General features: G+C 46.8%; 1 protein-coding gene across 2 annotated transcripts in view; it reads left to right on the forward strand.

The window, feature by feature from the left end:
• Nucleotides 1–7: 7 nt before the first annotated feature.
• Nucleotides 8–25,121, forward strand: part of Ankrd13a (ankyrin repeat domain 13A) — a 31,019-nt gene continuing 5,905 nt past the window's right edge. Inside the window, exons 1-11 of one of the 2 annotated variants that reach the window (XM_026784853.1) lie at nucleotides 8–228; nucleotides 11,686–11,818; nucleotides 12,468–12,592; nucleotides 15,355–15,400; nucleotides 16,868–17,011; nucleotides 17,807–17,996; nucleotides 21,246–21,312; nucleotides 22,339–22,420; nucleotides 23,435–23,496; nucleotides 24,320–24,453; nucleotides 24,864–25,021. In XM_026784853.1, coding sequence (XP_026640654.1) covers nucleotides 133–228; nucleotides 11,686–11,818; nucleotides 12,468–12,592; nucleotides 15,355–15,400; nucleotides 16,868–17,011; nucleotides 17,807–17,996; nucleotides 21,246–21,312; nucleotides 22,339–22,420; nucleotides 23,435–23,496; nucleotides 24,320–24,453; nucleotides 24,864–25,021 — 1,237 coding nt within the window. In that variant the 5' untranslated portion in view covers nucleotides 8–132. The remainder of the gene's footprint in view (nucleotides 229–11,685; nucleotides 11,819–12,467; nucleotides 12,593–15,354; nucleotides 15,401–16,867; nucleotides 17,012–17,806; nucleotides 17,997–21,245; nucleotides 21,313–22,338; nucleotides 22,421–23,434; nucleotides 23,497–24,319; nucleotides 24,454–24,863; nucleotides 25,022–25,121) is intronic. The other variant, XM_005344282.2, reaches the window with a different exon arrangement.

The following is a 25,121-nucleotide window of genomic DNA, read 5'->3' on the forward strand; positions in this document are numbered from 1 at the left end:
CCGCCTCGCCCCGCACTCGCCCGCTCGCTCTCCTCCTCTCGCTCTCCGGCCAGTCGGGCGGGTCCCCGAGACCCTGTAGGGTCGAGGCTGGTGGCAGGCGGGCGGTCAGGCCCGGGCCGCGGCCTCCTCGCCATGTCCTCAGCCCGCGACGCCAGCAGCCGCTTTCCGCTGCACCTTTTGGTCTGGAACAACGACTACCGGCAGCTGGAGAAGGAGCTGCGGGGCCAGGTGAGGTGCGCGGCGCGGAGTTGGGGTCGGTTCGCCTCCTTCCCGAGCCCCGCTCAGCCCTTCAGCTTTGTGGGTCCCGCTAGGACCCGCAGCAAGCGAGTCCTGTAGACCCGGCCTTATGTCGAGGGCTTTTGGTTTAGTGTCCTCTTTCCGATATCGCTAGGAATGATGCGTATATAACACGGAAGGAAACTGAGACCCCAGAGCCTACTTAGTCTACTTGCCTTGCGCAAGGCCACCGGGCTAATGAGTACCAAGACGGGATCTTTTATCTCAGGTTGACTGGCCCCAGAATGCACCTTTAAGCTTTATGGCCTTGAAGGCGGAAGAGAAACACACACACACACACACACACACACACACACACACACCTTACTTCATCCACCCTTGTGCCGAAGAAGAGCTTGGTTGGCTTCAGAGGCCCGGTTCTAACTCCCTTGTGACCTTGGGCAAAGCCGTTGTGTTCTGGGGCCCATGCTACCTTTCCCAAAGGGTGAGGATGTTGGCAGTGATGAGGGAAAACCCAGTCCTTGTCTAGATTGATGGTCCTGGGGATGGGCCTAGGAATCAGAATTTAACGAGCTCCCCAGGATGGTTGATGTAAAGTTTGAGAATCTCTGGTGTTCAGACCCCTTAGAGCCCCTCCCTGTCTGTAGTGCTTTGGCCGTCTTGTTTTTGTTTTTTAAAAATATATTGTCATTTCACAAACTCAGTGGTTCTCCCTTGGAGATGGTAGGGAACATTTGGCAGAGCAAAGAGACATTTTTGGTTGTTAGACTTGCGAGGTAGGTGCTGTTCTCATCTAGTTGGGTGAAGACCAGGGACCCCGCTGTGTCCTATGGTGTCCCACCCACAACGGAGTTATCTAACTCCAAACGTCAATAGTACTTGGTTGAGAATTTTTGCTGTATATGTATATTCTTTGTTTGTTTGTTTGTTTTTCTTGTTTTTTGAGACAGGGTTTCTCTGTAGCTTTGGAGCCTGTCCTGGAACTAGCTCTTGTAGACCAGGCTGGCCTCAAACTCACAGAGATCCGCCTGCATCTGCTTGCCAAGTGCTTGGATTAAAGGCGTGCGCCACTATCACCCGGCTATGTATATTCTTATTTTGTTGTTTGGGTTTCTTGGTTTTTCTTTTTTCATTCCGTTTCATTTCTTTTCTTTCTTTTTTTGAGACAGGGTTTCATTGTGTTGCTCTGCTTAGCCTGGAATGCACTCTGTAGCCCAGGTTGGCCTCCAATTTGGGGGGTAGCCTCCTGAATGCTGAGCCATCAGCTGGCTCAAGACTATGGCATTTATGGTACTGCAGCATTTCTTGTAGGTATTGGTGCCCTTGAGTTCCAAACTAACAAATAGCAAACAAGATAAGGATTTGTAATTACTCCTGAAATCGGGTTTGATTGTCACTGTTGTCTTCGTTCATCTTTGCCAGTCTGTTAAAGGCCTGCTTTTGAATGACTTCACATTCTGTAATTGTCAAGACTTTTGGTTCTTTTGGTTGGCAAACATTGGGTCCACTCCATAGCTTGCTGTCTGAACAGTTGTGCTAAGAGTTGGTGTGCAGCTTGCCATGTGTGTTTTAAGTTGTCTGGACACCCTTAGAGAGTCAGAAGTCACTTTTGTCATTTAAAAAAGAATTCCGTGGCAGGTATGGTGGTGAACACCAGTAACCCAGGCTGCCCAGGTGGTTGAAACAGGAAGACTAAAGCTGGAGGCTAGCCTGGGCAATTTGATGAGAGTCTGTCTGAAAATAAACAAGAAAGCCCAGCGGTACAACACTCGTCTATTGTGTGGGATGCCCTGGTTTCATCCTCAGCGTAGGGGGTGGTATCCAGACAGAACAAGGTTTTGTGAGAGTCATTGTTCTTAATTAGACGATAGAGTGAGTGTTGAAGAATTAAAGAGATAATGACACAGGCCCCCAGAGAGAATGATTCACTGCCAGCCCGCCCTCTCAGTGTACCTGCTGATAGAATCCTCCGTTAGACCAGTCCAGAGACCTCTCTGGACTCTTGTAGGTCTCTCCCCAAGTCTTATTCTGGACATTTCAGCAAGTAACCAGTTTTGACTGGACATAGTGGCACACACGTAACCAAGCTGAGGCAGAAGTATTACAAGTTCAAGGCCAGTACAGGTCTCAGATTAAGAAGTTAAAAAAATACACACACACACACACACACACACACACACACACACAGAGAGAGAGAGAAAGAAGAGGAGTTGGTTTATGGCTCTTAGTGCTGAGACGCTTGTCTGGCCTGGTAGGACTCTGGGCTCAGTCCTCAGTGCTGGTTTCGCAGTAGATGATAGTTCTCAGCTTGTGCAGTGTTGAGCATGCACACAGAGTCACAGAATCGAGATCCCGTGTGATGGAGAGGTTCTCCATCATCAACCCACGGGCTTCTACTCTGTGACGAGGACGAGCTGTCTGTTGATGTCAGAGCGACCTTAGCTTATGATCTCAGCAGTGGCAAAGTCAGCATTTCCTGCAAACTGGGACAAAGGTATCCTCTGAAAGTTCTGTCTTTGACCATGACAGGCCTTAAGGACATTTGCAATTAAAATATTTTATTTTTGTTTTGAGACAGGATGTCATTGTGTAAACTCTAGGTAGCCTGCAAGTCGTCTGTGCAGCCCAGGCTGGCCTCAAACCCTATCAGTGACAACCCCCCACCCAGTCCCCTCACACCCACCCCACACCCCAACCTGGGATCACAGGCTTGGCAGTGCTTGGGAATTAAAATCTTGTAATAGATTTTGTGAAAGAAAACTTGAGGTCTTTACTGCTCTTGACTTCAAGGCTGAGAAAGGATGCTCATACTTTGGATTCTCTGGGTTGATGTTACTCTTGCTACAATGGGCCATTTCACAATGTAGCATTTGCCTCTGGGGTGGAGACCTTGGCATGGACATCTTGACTGTCTCACTTCAGCCTTGAAATTTGCTATTGAAGTGGCAGGAAGAGAGCGGCTATGTAGCCCGTGCTTTGCTGCCACCACTGTGAAACTCTTCAGACTTGCATTTTGTTTGAGTCCTTACAAACTGTAGAACTGGTTGGGGTCAAGATAATTGATATCACTAAAATATCCTTAAGTAACTTGGCAGGAAATACGTGTTGCTTCGTGCTAATTCAGATTCCCTGTTGAGTATGATATAACTAACTTCCTTTTTGATCAGGAGGCAGTGGATTTAATGGTCAGTACTAATGCTGACTAAGTCATGTGTCCGGCATGTTCTGTGCAGGTAGGGAGTGAGACGTGGAAGGCCGAGTGCTGTGCCCAAGTGACTGGTTGATTGTTGATTGGTTAACTTAACTGTGGGGCCTAGGCAGTCCTCCTGCCTCACTCATCTCCTGACTGACTGCTGGAATTAAAGACATGAGCCATTGTGCCCTGCTTCCGCTAAAGTATTTTTTAATGCAATCTTAATTTTTTTGTATTTAAATTGTGTGTGTGTGTTTCAGGGAAGAGGGAGATACAAACATGTACACAGGAGCACAGGGACCCTTCTTTCCTTCCACTCTGTGGGTCCCAGAGATAGAGTCAGCTCTTCGGGTTTGGTGGCTGTTGCCTTTACCCACTGAGCCATCTCTTGGGCCCCTGGCATCTTTGATTTAGTTCTGCCTGCTCTCTGAGGTAGGTGTCATTGTGCGTCCCATCCCAGAGATCTGAAGAGCAGCTCACTTGTGTGCTTAGCTTGTGTTTGAGTCATAATATGAAGCCTGAGAGGAGAGTTGTCGTCTCTCTAAACCCTCTCTTTCCTTCCTGTCCTCCCTTTCCCCTTTCTCCTCATCCCTCTTCCCTCTGGAGAGAAAGACAAACCTAGAAGAGAAATAAAAAGTCAAATTTTGTACTCTTGCTTTTTCCCCCTCTGTGCTGTATGCGGTTGTGAGGTGTATGTCTGTTCCTGGTTTGTGTTGTATGTGTTTGTGTGGTCCTGCCCGTGAGGGTATGTGTGTGTGGGCGAGGTCAGAGGCTGATGTTGGGATATCTTCCTCAGTCATTTCTTTTACTTTTGTGAGACAGGTTTTTATCACTGAGCCTGGAACTCACACTTTCTGCTAGACTGACTGGTCAGGATGCTCCTGTTCCTGTGTCCTTAGTGCGGGGTGACAGGTGTGTGCCATGCTTGGCTTTTTCATAGGCACTGGGATCTGACTTCAGGTCCTGATGCATGCCTAGCAGGCACTTTAAACACCTAGCCACCTTCTTAGCCCTGCTATGCGTGGTTTTGCTATGCTCTTCCTGCTGCCCTCAGCAGTCTTCCTGCCTCAGCCTCCTGTGTGCTGGGATTGGAGGGTGTTCTACCATACCAGGCTAGCCATTAAAATCTTACAAACAACTGACCCAGACTGGCCTCAAACCTGCCTTCCTGTCTTGCTCACCATTTGGAAAGCTTGCTTCTCCTTCAGGGAAACTAAGGATGGCAATGGATCAAACTTTTGGCGCACAGTGAATGGGTGCAATGCTACCGAGCAGTAGCCACTGAGTTCAAGAACCTGGGATTTAGCTGTTTCATGCATATTCTGGTTTTTCTACAGGAGTTGGGAGTTGGCTGCAAAATTAAAAACCAAGAATTCCCATGAGCTGAACAATGAAGTGCTGCTTGCCTTGCTGTTGTTGCCGTTGCGTTTCTGCTGTCTGCTCCTCTGGTCGTCTGTCACATGAGTGGGGCTGCAGCTGGCACATTAGAATTGTATTTTGTTCCAGGACCTATTGCAGCACACAAAAAAGTTGAGTTTATCCAGACTAGACAGTAAGTTCTCGCCGGCTTAACGTGTCACTGGTAGCTAGCACAGGTATAACATGGCCAACTGTGAGTATCCCAAGCGTTAGAAGACATCCTTACAGTGCCTCTTTGGCTCCTTAATGGACAGCGGGGCTTTGAGGTTGGTGACTTGTGCTCAGTTGTCGTTTGGCCAGGAGGTCTTTGGAGCTCTGCTGGCCTCCCACTGGTGCTGGAGAATGAATGAACACTTACTGGGATGAAGGCGGAGGGGAGTTTGTACATGGAGCATAGGAGCACTGGGAGTCAAGTCAGGTGGAGAGTGGCAGATAGAACACTCTTCTGAAGCTAGCAGCGGAGGCCCAGCAGCCAGGAAGAGAAGAGAATGTTCCAGACAGCAGCAGTCCCTGGAGCCTGATGAAGCCGGTGGCAGGCCAGGTGAGGTCTCTGGGCACATATTCTAGTCAGCACTCTTTGCCTGGAGGCCAGTCTGAAGGCATCTGAGATGAAGCACCTGCAGACTCTCTGGAGCTCCTCCTGGGTCATCAGGAGCACAAACTCACAAAACCACTCAGATAGGAGTTACCTTTTCCTATCTGATTTGAGGCAAGAGCCCCAGGCCCAGAGGCCCCAGGCAGTTGTTGTGCTGTACCCTTCTGTTGGAGGCCTAAGGTAGCATTTCCACATGCTAGGTGGCACAGGCATTAAGAATTCACGGAGGATGGTGGGGAAACTGGGATTGGGGCCCAGGCTATCTGCAGCTGGCCCTCAAAACTCAGCCTCTCAACTGCCTATGATGGCAGGTGGGGAAGAAGGCTCTTGTGCTAGGAAAGTGGAATTAGCAAGCACAAAGGAGATGTGAGAATCTTAGTCCTTGACTTCATTCCAGACTCAAAGGAGAGGCTGGGCTTTTAATTTGATGTAGCTCACAGCTGAGGGAATGGCTCAGAGTTTGTTGGGTTCCGAAAGCCCGTCCTTTCTGAGCTACTGTTAGCTGGCAGTGCCGAGCTCCGTGTATCTAATGACACCGAGCAAATCTGAGGAAGAGTGACAGCTGATCCGATCCTCCACAGTGTGGGCGCTGCACCGAGCAGCCGGCTCTGCGTGTTCACTGTTGTCAGGCACCGTGTCAGCTCAGGCCTTGCCCGTGAGGACTGTGAGGTGGGTGCCTTTATAGTTCTCCTTTACAAGGGAGCAACGTGCCCGGCAGTAAAACAGCTTATAGATGGTAGATTAGTCCTGTGTGCCACATATGGACACACATGGTTTTTCTGACATCTTTCTTGACATACTTATGAATCTTTCTGGTAGTTTGAACAAATTGTATTTTTGCACTTGGTTCCAAGCTAGTGGTGTGTTTGGGGGTTTCGGTGGTGCAGCCTTCTGAAGGAAGTACACAAACACACATCTGCTCACTCTCTGCTTTGTGCTTATGATTGGGATGTGCGTTACAGCTTTCTGCTCCAGCCACCACGACACCATGGCTACCTGTGATAGTGGACTCTTAACCCTCGTGGTAGTTCTTTCATGGCAACAGAAAAGCAGCTAATACACTATCTAAAGTGTCCTGGCTCATGGGTTTTAGTATGTCCACTCCCACTTGCCAAATGCCACATGTCACCTGTGCCACTGTCTGTCATCAAGTAGTGGCCTGGTCTGTTTGCCTCAACCCAGCTCCTTCAATGTGCTATTTCTGGCAAAATCCAAACTTGAGTTTTGTTTTTAACCTGTTAACACTTGAAATTCTTAAAAAAATCATTTAAATTACTTTTAAAAATAATAAAGAAATAACAAATGAACCATATATTCTTAGCATCTACTTTTCACTCCTCCCTAATCCCTTCAGTCCCAGGTAGCTAATATATTTTCTGTCTTCGTAGATCTGTTGTCCAGATACTGCACATAAGTAGACTTGTGTGATATGTGGCCTCTTGTGTCCAACATGATGTTTTGCAGATTGATGTATGTAACAGCATGCATCAGTTTTCCATTTTTATGACTAAATGCAGTTCTTCATCATGGATAGACTGTATCTTGTTCATTTATGATATGATTGCTCTGTTTAACTTTCTGAGGAATTTCTGATTTTCATTGAGATTGCACTTTTTTTGTTTTGTTTTGTTTTTTTCTGAGACAGGGTTTCTCTGTGCCATAGTCCTGGCTGTCCTGGAACTTGCTCTGTGGACCAGGCTGGCCTCACAGAGAAAGGCATGCACTACCACTGTCCAACTTTTCCCCCATTTTTTTTTTTGAGACAGTCTCTATGGAGTTTGGGTTCATCTGAAACCTGCTGTGTAGCCTTTGGTAGTCTTGAAATTCAGAGCCTCCTGCCTCTGCCCTCAGTGCTGGGACTGGGATATGAAGAGCATGCTCATCTAAAGGGAGTATTCCTTTCTCAGTGAGTTGTTTTGAAGCCTTTGTTGAACTTTTACTGAGTTTGATAGTACCTGCCATAGTCCAGACATAGGACGTGGAGGCAGGTCATCTTCAACTACATACCAGGTTGAGACCAGGGGAGACATTGTCACAAACAACAACACAAATTTTTTTTAAAGTGTTTATTTCAGGGTTCTAAATTTTACCCCAGTGATGAGATATTTGTCTTTATGGTGGTACCACATTGTCCCGATAGCTGTTTTTTGTGTAGTACATTTCAAAATTGTAAAAAGTATGTGTTTGAACTTGTCTTTTCTCTTTTAAAAAATTAGTTTAGTGTATGGGTGTTTGGTTGCATGTGTGTCTGTTTGCCATTTGTTCATGTGTGTCTGTGCCATGTGTGCATATGTGTCTGCACCATGTGTGTGCCTTCCACCCTCAGAGATCAGGAGAGAGTGTTGGATCCCCCTGGAACTGGAGTTATGAGTAGTTTTGATGTGGGTGCAGGGAATTACACCCAGGTGACCTGGAAGAGCAGCTATTGCTCCTAACTGCTGAGCCTTCTCTGCAGCCCGTGGCTTTTCTTTTGTAATGATGACTCTGGTTCTGTGCATTTCCATATAATTTAGAATCAGTTTGTCAGTTTCTTCAAAAGCCTGTTGGGATTTGGTTGGGAATTGTATTGAGTCTACCATAGTTTGTCAAATGTTATCTCTAGCTAGTCTTCTGAACCATGAACATCATCCATGCTAATGTTTATTTAAATTCTTTTAAAAATTCTTTCAGCAGTTTTTTATACCCTTTAGAGTGTGAGCTTTGATATTTTTTCCTCAAATGTTTTTTATTGTTTTTGATGCTGTTATAAGGGGCATTGTTTTCCCAAGGATTTTTTGTTTGTTTGCTTACTTGCTTGAAAATGTATAGAAATGCAATTAGCTGTGTTTGATCTCTTTGTTTCATTTTGTTTGGTTTGGGATTTTTGAGACAAGGTTTCTTTGTGTCCTGGAACTGACTCTGTAGACCATGCTGACCTCAAACTCAGATATTTGCCTGCCTTTACCTCCTAAGTGCTGGGGTTAAAGGTGTGCACCACCACTGTGGCTATACCTTGATCTTTTATCTTGCAACACTGATGAGTGTATGAATGCGAAATTCATTTAGTGTGAGTTTTGTAGTGTAGTCCTTAGGATTTTCTGTGTCCATGGTCCTGTAATATGTCAGTAGAGATGCTTTTATTTCTTTACATTTTATTTATATGTTTGTGTTTTTTAGTATGAGTGTATGCCAGTGAGTGCAGGTGCTCAGAAAGGCCAGAAAAGGGCATCAGATCCCCTGGAACCTGCGCTATCGGTGGTTGTGAGCTGCCCTCTGTGTGAGCCCTCTGCAGCAACAGCCATCTCTCCAGCCCATCTCCCTTGACCTGGGTGTTGGGGATGGCTCTCAGGAGGTCAGCTCGTGTGGGAAGTGCTTCCACATGCTGAGATGCATCCACTGCAGCTTGTTTGATGTTAATAACCAGGTCTTTTTTTCATGGCATCTGCCAGTGCAGTAGACACCTTCTGTTGCCTTTGGCTTTGTTGGTTTGAAAGCTCCTATTGCCCCTCTCATCTTTATTCTCCCATGGTTTTCAAATCATAATGTCTCCATAATGTAGTAGGGGAATTTCTTCATGCCTTTCCCGTTTTCCTGAGAAAGGGAGGCATGGTGAGCCCAGAAGAATTTTCTTCTGCCACGCGAAATGTGATGCCAAATGTGGTTTAGGACAGAAGAAAGCTAACAACATAGTGAACTGGATTTTGTTTCTATGTCATGTCTGAGATTAATTGCCCAGGAGGTTGAGTGCTGTCTGCCCCTCAGTTGGTGCTTCTTTGTTTCTGGGTGTGGAGGAGTAAGTAGTTCCCTTCCTATGCAGATAGAGTAATGTCATGAAGGCCCTCCTATGTGGTAGTCTGCTAAGCTGCCTCACTTAGAAGTGTACTACAGAGTGTGTGTGATGGAGGGCTGGAGAGATGACTCAGTGCTTAGGAGCACAGCCTGCGCTTCCAGAGGTCCCGAGGTCAATTCCCAGCACCACATGGTGGCTCAGAGCCATCTGTATGGGATCTGATGCCCTCTTCTGGGATAAAGGTGTACATGCAGATGAAACACTCATTAAAATAAAATAAATCTTTCTAAAGGAAGAAATGAAGCTGAGAACTGCATGTGAGCATGCATGTATGTGTTTTTTTCCTGCTCCTGACTGCGTGTATGATGTGACCAGTTGTCAAAGCTCCTGTAGCTTGAATGGTGACCTGGAGTTGGGGGTCAAATAACCCTACCCCTCCTACTTGCTTTCTTGTCAGGGTATTTTATCACAGCAAGAGAAGTGAAACTAGAGTATCACCCATGACCAGCCGGTCTGAAGCTAAGTGGGAAATTCCAGAGAACTCGTCCTTGCCGTTGCATGTTGCTCTGAGTGGGTGATGAAATGTCAGGGCCGCTCAGTCCTGTGGTGAGATGGAGCCCACACCGTGCTGCTGTCCGGCAGCCACTGAGCAGCCCCTGTGCGCATGCATCAGTTCTGCAGGGAGACATCACCATCTCTGTGCTCAAACACCTCTGCTTTTACTGAGCGACCCCAAAGTACAAGATGATGTTGGAAACTGGGCCGTGTCAAAGGGGAAGCTAAAGTTACTCCTTTCAGTGCAAAGATGAAAAGGCTTAATTCGGTTTTTAGACAGGGTCTCACTATGCAGCCCTGTTGGCCTGGAAATTGCCATGTAGACCAGGCTGGTCTTGAACACAGAGAGATTCACGTGCCTCTGTCTCCAGGGTGCTGTGGTTAAAGGCATGGGCCACCCTGCTGGGTGAAAATTCTTCACCTCATTGTATGATGTAGGAAAAGCATAGTGTATTTATGGGGTTCATACGGTACTTAACTTCAGGCTCTCACAAGGTTTCTATCCCCCATGTAAAAAGGGGTGATATCCTATTTTAGCACCTGGGATCAGCCCAGGGATCTCACATTCAGCAAGCACACTGCTTCCCTCTTCTTCTCCTCAATGACAATTCTCATCCTCATTGCGCAGTAGCTGAGATACAATTGTACAGAACGGGGTGCATAACTGTTAGAACATGGCCATTAGCCCTGGTCCCGCTTTACTTCCGTTTCTTAGCAGCCTATGATGTGTTCATTTGGATGAAAATTTACCTAAACCGTCTCAAGACAAAGCACCTTTGCCAAGGAACCTTCAGCTTTTAGTCAGACCCTTGCTCCACGAGTTCACAGCAGTTCAATGTGTGCTTGGAAGAGAGAGTTGTGCCATGCAGGCAGTGCTGGGGCTTTGGTGCTCACATCAGACTCTGCCACTGGCTCTGGAGCTCCAAAGCAGGGCTCTGATAGCAAAATGGGAATGAAGACTGCAGGCCCCGTGTGTGGTGTGTGTCTTCTCCCACTTCTCCACATGTTAGTCCACAGATGTCCTGACAGCTCCCACTCCCGTCAGTGAGACCCGCAGCTGCTGCTGTGTGTCCTTCTGGGCATTTGGAGCTCAGCACACGAGAGAAGGACTTTGTAGCAAGTCCAGCTGGGGAATGTAATCTCAATCCGACCCAAATTATCTCTGTGCTTGAGAAGTCGCCGCCATCTGTTGTATGGGCAGTTGTTCTCCAGGAAAGCCCTTGGCTTGTAGACTTCACCTGAATGGTGGCGAAGGCTTGTGCTTTATGTTGGAGGCCTAGAGTCGTGTTTGTTTGTTTGTTTTTCAAGACAGGGTTTCTTGTTCGTTTGTTTTTCAAGACAGTGTTTCTTGTTCGTTTGTTTTTCAAGACAGTGTTTCTCTGTGTAGCTTTGGAGCCTGTCCTGGAACTTGCTCTCTAGACCAGGCTGGCCTCGAATTCACAGAGATCCACCTGCCTCTGCCTCCCGAGTGCTGGGATTAAGGGAGTATGACACCAGTGCCTGTCTGAATAGTGTTTCTTTATCAGGCCCATAACTTTATAGAAAAAGGGAACTCATTCTTTAAAAAATTAGCTACAACAAAAAGACCTTGGGCACTGTGGTGGCAGACTCCTAAAATTTTAGCATGTGGGGGGCAGAGGCAGGGAGATAAGGAGGAGCTCAAGGCCAGTCTTGGCTTTGTGAAAACCTTTATCTAACAATAACGAAACCCAATTAACTGGTGGCCATCTGAAATCTTTGTTTCTAATCCCACATTCATGTTTGACCAGTGCTCACACGCATATTCATGTTTGACAGTGCTCACAGTTGCTAAAGTGTGTCCATAGTGTGTTCTGTGTTTCTGCACTTCATAAAGTTCAAAAGTACATTTTCCTGCTCTTTATATCCAGTATATGAACCTCAGTATTTGCTTCACAGAATGCAGAGGCCCTGGACCCACGGGGTCGAACGTTATTGCATCTTGCGGTTTCTTTGGGACATTTGGAATCTGCTCGAGTCTTGCTGCGACATAAAGCAGATGTGACCAAAGAAAATGGCCAGGGATGGACAGGCAAGTATCCATATTAGCCATACATTCATCTCCATGTTTCTGGGAAATGATGAGTCTCAGTGGTAATTTTTCTCTTAGTTAGCTCTGTCCATCTCAGGGCAATAGGCAGGGTTGACAAGATGAAGCCAGAATACTGGCCTCACAGTCCTGACCCCTCGGTGGAGGGTGACTTGTCTTCCAGAAATGGCCATTCCAGCATCTGTCAGCAAGGTCAGTTTTACCCTGGTGTGGTTGGAACTCCATTGAGGCCAGCAGTGTAGGTGAAATCAAAGACATGAATGCCAGAAGTAGCCTCTTGCAGTGAAATCTTGGTGTTTGCTGTTTGGATACCCTCTTACTGTTAGTAACAATAGTTTTGTGGGGACCACGCAAGAACACCTGTATGTGGAAGTAAGTCCCCCCTGCCAGAGCTACATGTAGTCATGGCAGTATGAGTACCTGAGGAGGCCAGTAAATGTACTATGCTTTCCTTGATGAAATGATGAGTTAGCGATCGGAAGCCATGGCTGTTCCTCATCAACCCCAGCTTCAGTCCTCTGCTCTCTGAAGCACATGCTGAGCTGCGCACTTGGCTTTTCATGCTGGCACTGGGATTTGTCAGAGAACATGCAGATACTCAGTGATTGAGCTTTGCCTTTTTGTTTTCTAGTTTTACATGAAGCAGTGAGCACGGGTGACCCCGAGATGGTGTACACAGTCCTGCAGCACCGAGACTACCACAACACATCCATGGCCCTCGAAGGTGTACCTGAGCTGCTACACAAAATTCTTGAGGTAGCCATAAGACTGGCCACACCACACTCTGAGCCAAACACTGCCATGATGGCTGGAGACAGCTCCACAGCCTTGTGATCTTCCTTAAGTCTTAAGAACAGTGAATATGCTGTTTTGTTGCCAGATAGTGCTGATCTCTGCCTATCTTGTCTTGTTGCAGTGCAAGGTCTGTTTCTTACAAGTGTTGTTTCTGGGGTACAATGCTTATCTTTTTCAATGCCACTTTAACACTCAAGCCTAAGGATAATGGATGCCAAACACAGTTTGCCCAGTGCCCTGTGTTCCTAACAGCAGAGCCCTGTGCTGAGGCCATCTCACGAGAATAGTGATAGGCATAGTGGCCGTGTAGGCATTGCCAGGGTCTGGGACGACATCTCACCACTCTTGTCACCTGTAGCCACTAGTATGGCTTTGAATCCGTTTCCTTAATTTACTTGCAGTTACTGGCTTTGGGGACATTATCTGTCTTGTGAATCTCAGTGTGAGAGAGAGTGCTATGGTTCTGAGATCTTTCTTTACAACCAGGTAGTTTGGGATGATGGCTGCTGTTCATTAGGTGATCTCTGCTAGTGAAGGGACCGACTCCCAAACACCTGTGATCTGCCCAGGGCAGCAATAGACAAAGGCAGTGGACGCTCCCCCTTCATTGTTCTGGAGTCTCAGCTTAAGCAAGAAGTGACTTTCCTGGAACAGCTACTTAGCTATTAACCAGTTAAGTCAGCTTCACAGCCTTAGTTAAGGCCCGTTCTTAAGAAACATGGCTGTATGGAGAGAGGGAAAGCTGGGTGTAAACCATTGTCTGAGCACTCTTTAGAGCAGCTGTCTGAAGCTTAAGAGAAATTTTGTGAAGATACTCATTTCTCGTGTACCCACGATGAAACTTCCCATGAAGTGTAAAGTAGTTACATATATTGTTTTAAAAATCAATGTCTGTTTAGGGGTGTGTAGAGGTCACATGGCTCTGCCATTTTCTCATCTGAGTTACTGTAAGCGGAGCCAAGTCATTTTTCCCCAAAGCAGTGCTCGTATAGCTCAGACTGGTCAATAGGATGACGGAGCTTATGATCCTCCCGCCTCCATCTCCCAAGGCTAGGATCACAGGCGTGCACCATGCCTAGTTCATGTAGTGCTGGGATGGAATTCAGGGCTTCTGGCCTGGCAGGCAAGTACTGTATACACTGGGCTACATTACCAGTCTTCCAGTTGTCTGTTTGACAAGAAAGAATTAGGATTCAATGCAGAGGATTTTTTTAAAGACCCGTATTAACCCTTAGAAGTGGGTTGCATTGCTGTGTTTCACTCTTCAGTCCCTAAATAATTTCTAGTGGCACTAGAAGCTATTGTTAATGATTGTATGTCTCAGCCATGTCTCTTAGAACATATGTGAGCATTCCTTTCTTAGGAGCTGTCCTTGGACATGGTCTTTGCCCAATATTAAAATCTTGGTTTTACTCAGGGTAGATTTCCTTGCCTTCTGCTCTATGCAGGGACAAAAACCATTGCAAAGCCTTGGTGGGAGAATAAGGAAAATTCAGTCTATAACCTGCCCCTCAAGACAGTCTCACTCCGTAGCCCTGTGCAGAGCCTTGGAGGTGGAAGAGTAATGGAAGAATAAGGAAATAGTTTGACCTATTCTGTCCCTAAGATAGGGTCCTACTATGTAGCCCCAGCTATCCTGAAACTCAATGTGTACACCAGAGTGGCCTCAAACTTAGAGATCCTCTTACCTCTATCTCTCAAGTGCTGGGGTTAAACACATGCAGCACTATGCTGGGCACACCGCTCTTTTTGGACAGTCAGTTGGCTTTCTTAAGTAGCCCTTCAAGAGCCTTCTATAAGAAATTAATGAGAGCTGCCCCCCCCCCCCACACAATCCTGAGACAAGGATGTTGTGGTGGCATAACTTCAGAAAGCCAAATTCTAAAAGTTTAAGAGAAAACTGGGGTGTTGGTTAAGCAAAGGGAAACCCCCTTCCTGAGGAGGTGATGTCTAGCCTCCCATTTTCATTTGTGTACTCTTGGCCAGTAAATGGGAAGCACTTCCCAGCACATCCAGCCTTTACAGCCAAGAAGAGCCCAGAGAAGAGCCGGAACTGTGAATTGCCCTGACCCGTTCTTAATTCTCTAATGCTGGGAGCCTGATGGGCTTGGGTAAAGTTTATACCCCAACCAGGTCACTGTTCTGTTAACTTTTTTTTTAAGTGGCATTTACTTATTTGGAGTGAGGGGGTGCATGTGTACCACAGCATATATGATGTGAGCTTCACAGGACGTTTGGGGGAGTTGGTTCTCCCCTTCTACCATGTGGATCCCAGAGAAGGAACTTGGGCCATCAGTCTCGGCTGCGGGGCACCTTTGCCCGCTGAGCCATAGGCACCTCTTAGCTTTCTTAGCTGTGTGCAAGTGTTTTCATCCGGACAAAGTGACAGATCAGATAGAAGTTATTTGTTTTAGGGTGTGCATAGTTGCTTTCTCTCTCTCCTCCCTTAATTATTTAAGAAGCCACATTAGACCCTGAGGTGGTGGCAGCGCAGGCCTTTAATCCCAGGATCTCTGTGAGTTCGAGGACATCCTGGTCAACAGAGGAGTTCTAGGACAGGCTCCAAAGCTACAGAGAAACCCTGTCTCAGAAAAAAAGTAAGGAAGGAAGGAAGGAAGGAAGCAAAGAAGGAAGGAAAAAGAAAAAGAGCCACATAACCCTGCTGTGTGGGTTTGGTTGTTTATGTCAGGGTCACCTATTGTAAACCTTTGTCTGCTCTTCAGGCCCCGGATTTCTATGTGCAGATGAAATGGGAGTTCACCAGCTGGGGTGAGTGGCTATGGGCTTGGGACTTACTTGTTTTCAAATTTACATAGCCTGTTGATAGGTTTATGTTCCTTTACAAAAGCTGTGTGGGTGTGTGTTAAATTCAAATCTGGTAGCTGACCTGCATTCCATGTAGTTTCCTCTAGCCTGAACATGGATAAATATAGCATACAGGCACTCTGTTTCCTTCTTGTATTCTGTATCCCTGACACCCACTTTAGTCTTCTTGGGGTGAGTAGGGTTGGGTCACTACGGCCTTACCTGGCTTTCTGCTCTCTGTAGCCCATGCTGGCCACAGATTCTTGTCGGTCCTCCTGCCCCTCGGCCTCCTGTGTTGGGATGACAAGTGTGTGCCGAAGCTTGCAGCTTCTTTAGGAAGCAGGGTCTTCTTGTGGCCCTGGACCCCTGAGCCTCAGCTGGGACTACTAGGCTTGTGTCCTCTGGCTGCCTGGCCGTCTGTTTGAAATGCCTTTTGTAATGCTAACATTTTCATGACTTACTACAATTTGTTACTTTTCTTATGTTGCTTAGCTTGATTCTTCCAAACTTGTTATTCTGGGGAAAATGAGGCAAATATTGAAATAGTTTTCTTTCTTTCTATTTAATTTTCTACAAAATGCATGTATTTCCTCAGACTGCTCTGTAAAGATGATATATTTATGTAGGTATCTGCTTTTCCTTCTTGTGGGTCAGTGAACTAACACTTGATTTTGATAGCTTTTCATCTCAGTAGTATGTCTAGCTTTGATAAAAACACAGCAGAGTTTCCATCCTTGATAGATTGTGAATGGAGGCTACAGTGTGGCCGTGTAGCAGTGGACGTGTGAGTGAGAAGTCCAGGTGGGCCCACTCCTCAGCCCTGGAGGTTCAGTCCAGGCCAAGAAGACTGCTGCCAAATTTGTTGACTGTTTTCTCTGATGAGTTAGAATAAAAGACTCATTTTTCTTTATTTCCTGTTAATTTATTTAATGCTGGGAATTGAGCCCCAGGGCCTGGTGCATGCTAAGCATGCCCTGAACCACTAACCACACCACTAGCCTTCCTGGTTATGTCTGTCAGTCTGTCTGTCTGTCTGTCTGTCTGCCTGTCTGCCTGCCTGCCTGCCTGTGTTGCTGGGATTGAACTAAGTGTATGCAAGTGAGCTATCATGGGGATATAACTCCAGCCATTTAAAATTATTTTAGTTTAAAATGGCCTTACTAGGTTGTCTAGATAGCCTCAAACTTGCTTTGTAGCCCAGGCTAACCTCAAAATGGAACTCCTGCCTCAGCCTCCTGAGTGCTATGAGTGGCATGCCCCACCTTGCCCAGCTTCCATTTCTGGTTTTTAGGATGAATTCCTTTACAAGCGTGAAGGAAGAAGTCCCACTGTGTTTGGCCAGTCATGACCCAACCACTCTGCCCTGAGTTCCTGGCTCACACATTCTGCGTAGCCCTGTGTTTTTCTCAATAATATGCCTTTTTCCTCCAGTGCCCTTGGTTTCTAGAATATGCCCCAATGATGTCTGTCGCATCTGGAAGAGCGGTGCGAAGTTGCGCGTGGACATCACTCTGCTGGGGTTTGAAAACATGAGCTGGATAAGAGGGAGACGAAGTTTCATATTTAAGGGAGGAGGTGAGTCTGCATTGTAGTGATCCCTGCTCACTGTGTTGCCCTGGTTGGCTGGAGCTCTCCTTGTAGACCAGGCTGGTCTCTGCCTCCTGATGCTGATGGTAAAGGTGTGCACCACCATGCCCAGCAGCCCATTACTTTTGAGCCTTCAAAATGTATTTGTATTTTATTCTTTATCTATTGGAAGCTTCATCTTTGTGGCTGTTGTAATTAGTTCTTTGGCACTGCACCCCTCTCCTTTTGGAGACTGGCCAGTTCCCTGCTCATTTCATTCATTACTTCACCCCGGTTGTCTGTCACCTGTCACTTTGCTGAGCCTTGGAGTAAACACCTTCTGTGTCATTCTGTGTCCCTTCCTGACCGGGCACGGTTCCTAGTTTAGGGTGGAGAGCAGCACGCTCTCCAGAGTCTGAGCAGAGCACTAACTCCAGCAGTGGTCTCTGAAGGTCGGAGGGGAAATGTGCTGCTAATAGAAAAGGAAAATTAGTTTTAAAATCTCCATTTTGGGCACGATGCTTTGGGGTCTCCTATGAGTTTTAGATTGCTGGCCAGACAAACACTGTGCAAGGAGAGTCAGTAATCAGCACTCTTGGAGGTGAGGTACTCAGTGGTGGTGTGCTCCCTGTCACCCTGGGCGCTGGCTGGTTCAGCCTCCAGTTTCTGGGCTGGGGAGTAGGACAGAAAGAAAAGAGAAAAAGCCAAACAAGTGTGCTGTAGTGCTAGCAGTGCATGTGAGGGCTGACGGTGAAGGTGGCATCGCTGGCTCTGTCTTCCTCACACTCGTGTTCTTGTTAACAGACAACTGGGCAGAGCTGATGGAAGTCAACCACGATGACAGAGTGGTCACCACTGAACACTTTGATCTTTCCCAAGAAATGGAGCGCCTCACCCTGGACCTCATGAAGCCAAAAAGCAGGGAGGTTGAACGGCGGCTCACAAGCCCAGTCATCAACACCAGCCTTGACACCAAGAATATCGCCTTTGAAAGGTGCGGATTTAGAGCCCAGTTTACCATCTAGTTTGGGGACTGCCTTCATTAATGGCATATTTGCAGTAATTGGAAATTGTGACAGGATTAGGACCTTTTCTTTTCTAATATGGTTGATGCTAGAGGATTTTAAGAGGGATCTCCAATGCCATCCAAGTAAGAGCCGTCCGGCTGCCGGTGCCTCAGTGTGATTTGAGCTAATCTGACGCTGCTCTGGATCCAGCGTCCTTTCTCTCCATGGATGTGCTAACTACGCTCTTCCAGATTGTTTTCTCCTTTCCACTGCACAGTTGGTGAAGAAAACAGAGAGGTCTCTTTAGGCAAATCTAAAACATAATTGCCTTTTTCTTTTTGTTTAAGTAAAACCATGAAAGCATAGTGTCTGCAACAGAGAGGACATGGAGCTGGTGTTGTGTCTGGGGGTCGCTTCTGCTTTGAAATTAGGAACTGGATTCTTGAAGAAGGAAGTGTTCTTGTCAGGCTCCTGGCTAGGGACATCGAGGGTTGGGGACCAACTGGGACCATCCACAAAGATCTCGCTAGAGGTCTGGTTTTCATTATGCACCTCTCCAGGCTGTGAGGTCCTTCTGTGTGAAGCTCCAGACTGGAGGAGGCCGTTGTCACTGCCACAGCCTGTCAGCAGAGGAGAGCAGGGTGACTGACGGCAGTGGCTCTAGGCAAGTGGCCCAGCTCTCCAGTTTCCTTAGCTGGAAGGAAAACAAGCTCCTGAAAACCTGGAGCCCTAAGGTCGTAGATTCCCTGTTGCTTACTAGGATTGTTAGAGCCATTGTTTGTGATGAAGTAAGTGTTGCTTATCCAGGGTGTGTGGACTGGCTTTAGTTAACTGAGTGCAGATGGGAAACAAGAGTGCCTTCCATTGTACTGAGGACGCAGGTACATTGTGTCTTCCCGTGGTTACAGGGTTTTCAGACCGCTGGAGCTGGCTTTCCTGATGCTGCCAGTGGGCTGAAGGGAGAGTGCTGGAGACAGCTGTTTGCTCTCTTCTGTTTTAATGGTGCTCGTATGTGATCAGTGTCCTGAGACATACGTAGAGCTTTGAGCCATTCCTGAGTGTGAGGTTTGGGGACTCAAAGATGTGTGAACAGTCATGTATGGTTCTCGTGGTTCTTTGCCATGTTACAATGGGTGCTTTAGTCCTTTTCCTGGTCTGTACTAGGAATTTGACACAAACAAATCACTACCCTTCCTGATGAGCTTTGACCCATGGTGTGCACTTGTTGCACTGGGATTTTACTCTTTTCCCAAAAAGACTATGCTGTGCCATATTGGGAAAAAAAATCCCTACCACTTCAGAGCTGCCTTTAAATTGTATAATAGTCACTAAATCACAGTGTCTGCTAAGTGACCTTGGCTGTGTTGGTCTCAAGTGGGACAGACAGGAAGGAGGAAGCTGGGTTCTCTGTCATCTTCAGATGCCTGTGTATGTAGAGCTAGTGAAGGCACGAGGAGTCATAGCAGCCAGGTTTAAAATAGTAGACACTGACACTGGGCATTCTAACTCAGCCGCTGTCAGAGTGGAGCTGCGAGGGGGGGGGGGGGACGCAGTGAAGAGCATGGAGGCCCAGCGAGCACTGAAGAGCATGGACTGGAGTAAGCATTGGCACCCCTGAGGCTGCGTGTCGGAAATGGCAGTTTCCCAGCTTACACACCATTGATGTCGCAAAAATAAGGAACTTTGGAATGATTTAACCAAACAGAATATCTCGATTTTTGTTATTGGTGACAGCAAGAGCTATGACTTGATAGTTATTGGGCATGGTCCCAAACCCCTGTTCTTGTTTGTGCAATGTAAGCTAGAGCAGCCAGCATTTGCTATAATTCCTTTAGGACTTCATCTCTTGCCACGTGGCTCTTGTTGTACTAACTGTAAACTCCCAAGAGGAAAATTAACATCCATGGGTCTTTCTTTTATGATGGGTTAAAACAGACATATAAACCCATTATGTCCCAATTTGATATGGGAAACTGGAAACATAAAATGTAAAAGCTGCATTCTGCTTTTGTGGTTTGTCTAACCTGCCCCTGTTCTCTGAGCTTCCTGTGTCCACTTCACTCTGTCAGACAGCACAAAGGGAAGACTTTTGGCAACTTTACATAGAGCCAGGCAAAGTCAGGATGTGATGTTCTAGATAAAGGGAGGACTGGACTTCTCCTGAGGGGAAACACCTCCAGAGCAAGATGTGCTGAAAACAGTTCACACCCAGGAGTGGCTGGAAGTGCTTGTCTGTAATCCCAGCACTCTGCAGGTGGAGGCAAGAGGCTCACTGGTTTGGGACCAGCCTGGCCCACATAGCAGCATCCTGCCTTGTTGTTTGTTTGTTTTTGTTTTTGAGACAGGGTTTCTCTGTAGCTTTGGAACCTGTCCTGGAACTCACTCTGTAGATCAAGCTGGCCTCAAACTCACAGAGATCTGCCTGCCTCTGCCTCCCCAGTGCTGGGATTAAAGGCGTACACACTGATTAAAGGCAGTGTACCACTGCTCGCTGCAACATCCTGTCTTTAAAGCACAGCACACAAAAGAAAAATCAGAACCTAGGAGCTGTTCTTGGATCCTGAATACATTTCCCCTCAGAAGTGTGCAGCCCTAGAACTGGGTTTCTACAGCTGCGACGGCTCCCTGGGCTCCCTCAAAAGTTGTCCATAGATTGAAATCGGTGTCTGAGCTGAAAAGGCACTTCCCACATCCTTCCCTCTACTCTGCCTGAGCTGAGGGACACATGACTCAGTCACTGTGGAAGCGTTAATTGCCTTTCCTGTTCCATCTGCCCTTCTCCAAGAGGTGAAGAGCTCTGTGCCTAACTTCTGAGAATTCCTGGATGGAGGTGGAGGCTTTTATGCCCCTGCCAGCAGTAGATGACCCAGATAAAAGTTCTGACCCAGATACCTCCTTGTAGTAAGCAAGACCTTGAAACACTGGTCATCCTCACTTCTTTAGGATCGCTGTCCAAAAAATGTCACAACCTTTGTCCCCTGTGCTGGCAGTTCCTGTTTAAAAGCCAAAAGTGAAAGCTGTCTTTGTCTGGAGTGAGGCAAACTGATTGGTAACTGTGGGCGGTGGGTGGGAGATGTTTAAGGCATCTGTCGTTGGTAGCATCCTTTTTTGGACAAGGGGACCATGATTTCCAAGTATCTTTGACTAACTTAAGCTGGGGACTGTAAAGGCTGTAGGGGTGAAATCTGAATGGCATATTATACATGTAGAAATTTGTGGTGTTCACTTTTTATCAGAACTAAATCCGGATTCTGGGGCTGGAGGACAGATAAAGCAGAAGTTGTTAATGGTTACGAAGCAAAGGTAAAAGGAAACTCTTAAAAAAAATAAGATTATTATAGCTTTTTAGCTTCTGTGCAAATGAGGAGCCTGTTCTGATTGTTTCCATGCATCTGCAGGGGACCCTGGGGAACAGCCCTAATGTGTCTCTTGCTGAGGTTTATCTAATGGTTTCCAGAAAATGGATAGCATGTCCTGAGCAGGTCTGTGGCTTTCCTAAAGAGAAATGAGCCAGTCATTCCTTTGATTTTATTTTTTACATTAAATTTAAACAGTTTATCTTTTTAAAGAAGATACCATGTAGTAAGTAATTTCTGTGAATCTTTATTACTTAAATTCTAATTGATTTCTAGAGCTAATGCTGGTTCAGTTTTTAAAGACTAGCCCAGCCCACTTACGTGGCACCACTGAGCTGAGATACCACTGTAATCATAGGGATACCTGTCATATCATCTGACATTTTATCAACTGACAAGCTGTTTGTTGGACTTTCCTTAGTGTACAGCGGGGATGGAGGAAACCAGGTGTTGTAGGGTCCTCTGCTGGCCTCTGGGTGAGAAAAAAAAAAAGCTCCATCATGTCCAGCAGGCTGCATTAGAGACGGCTGCTGTGGTCACTGTTGTCTGCAGCTGTCAGCACACAGCAAACCCAGACCCTCAGACAGGCTGAGGGCACAGCTCAGGCTGCCAGTTAGAAGAAGCCTTTTTTCTTTTGTCAGTAGAAGGGATGCTGGTGCTCTCTGATCTCCCAGGTCTAGAGAACCTGGGTTCAGCTAAGTCAGTAGTTAGAAGAGCACCATGGATCACAGGAGGCAGGTTTAGGAGCAAGAGGAACCCAGTGGAAGCTGTTTGCCGAGCCCCTTTCGCAGTAGGAAGTGCAGGTCCCTAGGCGGGAGCCTTCTCTCCATCTGGAGGAGACTGGGGTTGCTGACTGGGTCCCAACTTTAATTTTGCTGGGTTTGCTTGGCTTTGCTGCAGCATTTAGTCTTGCTATGCTTGAGCTGCCTTGGATTCCCTGTGTCATTGTTATCTTTTGCACACTTCTCTCAAGGTTTACACAGTAAACAATGTGAGTGTGATAACCAAAATACGGACAGAACACCTGACAGAGGAGGAAAAGAAGAGATATAAAGGTAATGAGCACCCCTGACTCCTTCTGGATGATCGTGTGATCGTGTAGAGCAGGGGTTCTCGGCCTTCCCAATGCTGCAACTCTTCTCCCACCATAACATTATTTTCATTGCTACTTCATAACTGTAATTTTGCCACTGTTATGAATCATAATGTAAATATCTGTGTTTTCTGGTGTTCTTAGATGACCCCTGTGAAAGAGTCGTTTGACACCCTCCAGGGGTTGTGACCCATGAGTGAATGTGTTTGGATATGCAAACCCTAACTTCTCTTCCTAAACATTCCCTTAGTCTGACTCATTCTTGGAGTTTTTCACAGTTGATTTCCGTCGTAATTAAAGCCATTCATTCACAAGGGCTTGTTTATGTGTGTTATTGCAAATAACTTGGATTTAGCAGCAGCAACAACATGAGAAGATATTGGGGGATATTATCACTGGGATGAGTGACTTTACCTCACCGCAGTGATGAGATTTTCATGGACCTTGGCCTCCGGTTACTATATCCTGGCTTTGCCAGCTCCGTGGCCTTGTGCAGTTGTCTGTGCTGTAGGCCTCGTGTTCCTCTGTAGTAGAATGGAGGTGGTACTAGGCCACTCTTACAGTCACTGAGAGGATTCAGTGAGTTGGCATGTGGCATATGCAATCATCTAGAAAGTGCAGGTAGCAGCTTGACCACCAGCTGTGCTCCGGGTGTACAGGCTAGTGCCAGAGCACAGCACTGAGTGGCTAGGGTGAGGGATCCATCTAGCTGTCTCCTAAGCCAGTGCTAAAACTGCTTTACTTGAATTCTTGTTTTTTTTCATTTTCCTAATGATGTATGTTAATCACATATAACAATGGTTTCCATGGTAATACTGCTTGGATTCCTATAGTGGTTCCTCTAGGCTAAAGTTCCTAATGAGAGGATATTCTGGGGTAAGCTCACCTCATGAGTGTCTTTTACCTCCCTGCCTATAAGTGGAATTGTTACTGGGATCAGGAGGGCTTGATTCTGTTGATCTTCCCTCCTTTCTAGAGGACCGGAATCCACTGGAGTCTCTGCTGGGAACTGTGGAACATCAGTTTGGTGCTCAAGGGGTGAGTTCTTCTGTTTGTGATGGCCACTGGGTCCTGAATAGGTCACTTGACTTGGAAAGGAACATCAGCTCCCAAGGGTGCACTATGGATACTCTTGTAAATAGAGGCAGAATTTTCCTTTGGTACCTGTTGTCTGGTCCCAAACAAACACACAAAAGCTTGTATTAATTATGGAACGCTCAGCCAAAAGCTCAGACTCACTACTAACTGGTTCTTACATTTAGATGAACCTATTTCTATCTAATCTGTGCTTTGCCACGTGGCTCACGGCTTTACCTATCCTCTAGCATCTCGCTTCCTGGGCAGCTCCCTGGGGTCTCTCCCTGATTCCACACTCTTTCCTATTTTCAGTTTGGCTTTCCCGCCTTGCTCTAGGCCAAATCAGCTTTCCTGTCTACTAATGAGAGTAATGCATATTCGCAGCACACAGAAGGATTATCCCATAGCATAATCTTTGGGGAGAAATTAGATGAATGAGACTTTGAAAAAAATCTAGATTTTGGAGTAAGGGTTGGTCCTAGAATCGGGCTCTCTCTTCTCTGGGATAGACAAGGACCTTCTCTGAGCATGGCACTTGAGACCGGCTCAGCAACCGTTTTTTTGATCCCCAACTAACTGTGCATTTGGTACAGTGGGTACGAGCTTCCACACCACGCCTCCTCATATGGCTGTGTCTTCCATACCTAGGACATAAAGATGGAAAGAGGGTGTGGATGGAACTGAGAAGGCTGTTAGACTGCTTGTTCGTGCGGTGGACACATGCAGCCGGTTGTGGGGCTGCACTTTAGAGTCAGGCAATTCTGACCCATAACTTCTGGCACAGCAGGACCTCACCACAGAGTGTGCCACCGTAAATAACCCCACGGCCATCACACCCGATGAGTACTTTGATGAAGACTTTGATCTGAAAGACAGGGACATTGGAAGGCCAAAAGAGCTGACGATTAGAACACAAAAGTAAGTGGAAGATGTGGCCCCTTGTTCACTCATGGGACCATCTGAAATTGTGCTCTTCAGAGTTGGGTTTGATCATTCCTTGCCCCTTCCTTTAAAAGTAATGTTGAAGCTACTTAATCTGACAAATCCAACAGTAACCGGCTCTCTGCTTAGCCTTTGTCATAGCAGAGACGGGAGCACCTTTGTTCTGTATTGATCTGTTTTATTCACTGCTAGTAAATCTCAGTTGATAAATGAAGTGCTGTCAAGCCCTTTCCCTTCACTGTCAGGTTTCAGAGTGCCTCGGGTTCCAGTCCGTTACAAGTCCTGGTTCAGGAATAATGGGGGGGCGGGCTTCTGAAGGGTGCACTGTCTAGTGCTGAGTAGCAGTGACCTGCCCCCCCCCTAACACTCACTGTCAAACCCTGCAGGTTTAAAGCTACACTGTGGATGTGCGAAGAGTTCCCTCTCTCCCTTGTGGAGCAGGTCATTCCTATCATTGACCTCATGGCTCGAACCAGTGCTCATTTTGCAAGACTGAGAGATTTTATCAAATTGGACTTTCCTCCTGGATTCCCTGTCAAAATAGGTATGGTTGACGGGCGTTGGTGGCGCACGCCTTTAATCCCAGCACTCGGGAGGCAGAGGCAGGAGGATCTCTGTGAGTTCGAGGCCAGCCTGGTCTACAA

This window comes from Microtus ochrogaster, chromosome 2 (assembly GCF_000317375.1).
Source record: "Microtus ochrogaster isolate Prairie Vole_2 chromosome 2, MicOch1.0, whole genome shotgun sequence".
Classification (NCBI taxonomy): Eukaryota; Metazoa; Chordata; class Mammalia; order Rodentia; family Cricetidae; genus Microtus; species Microtus ochrogaster.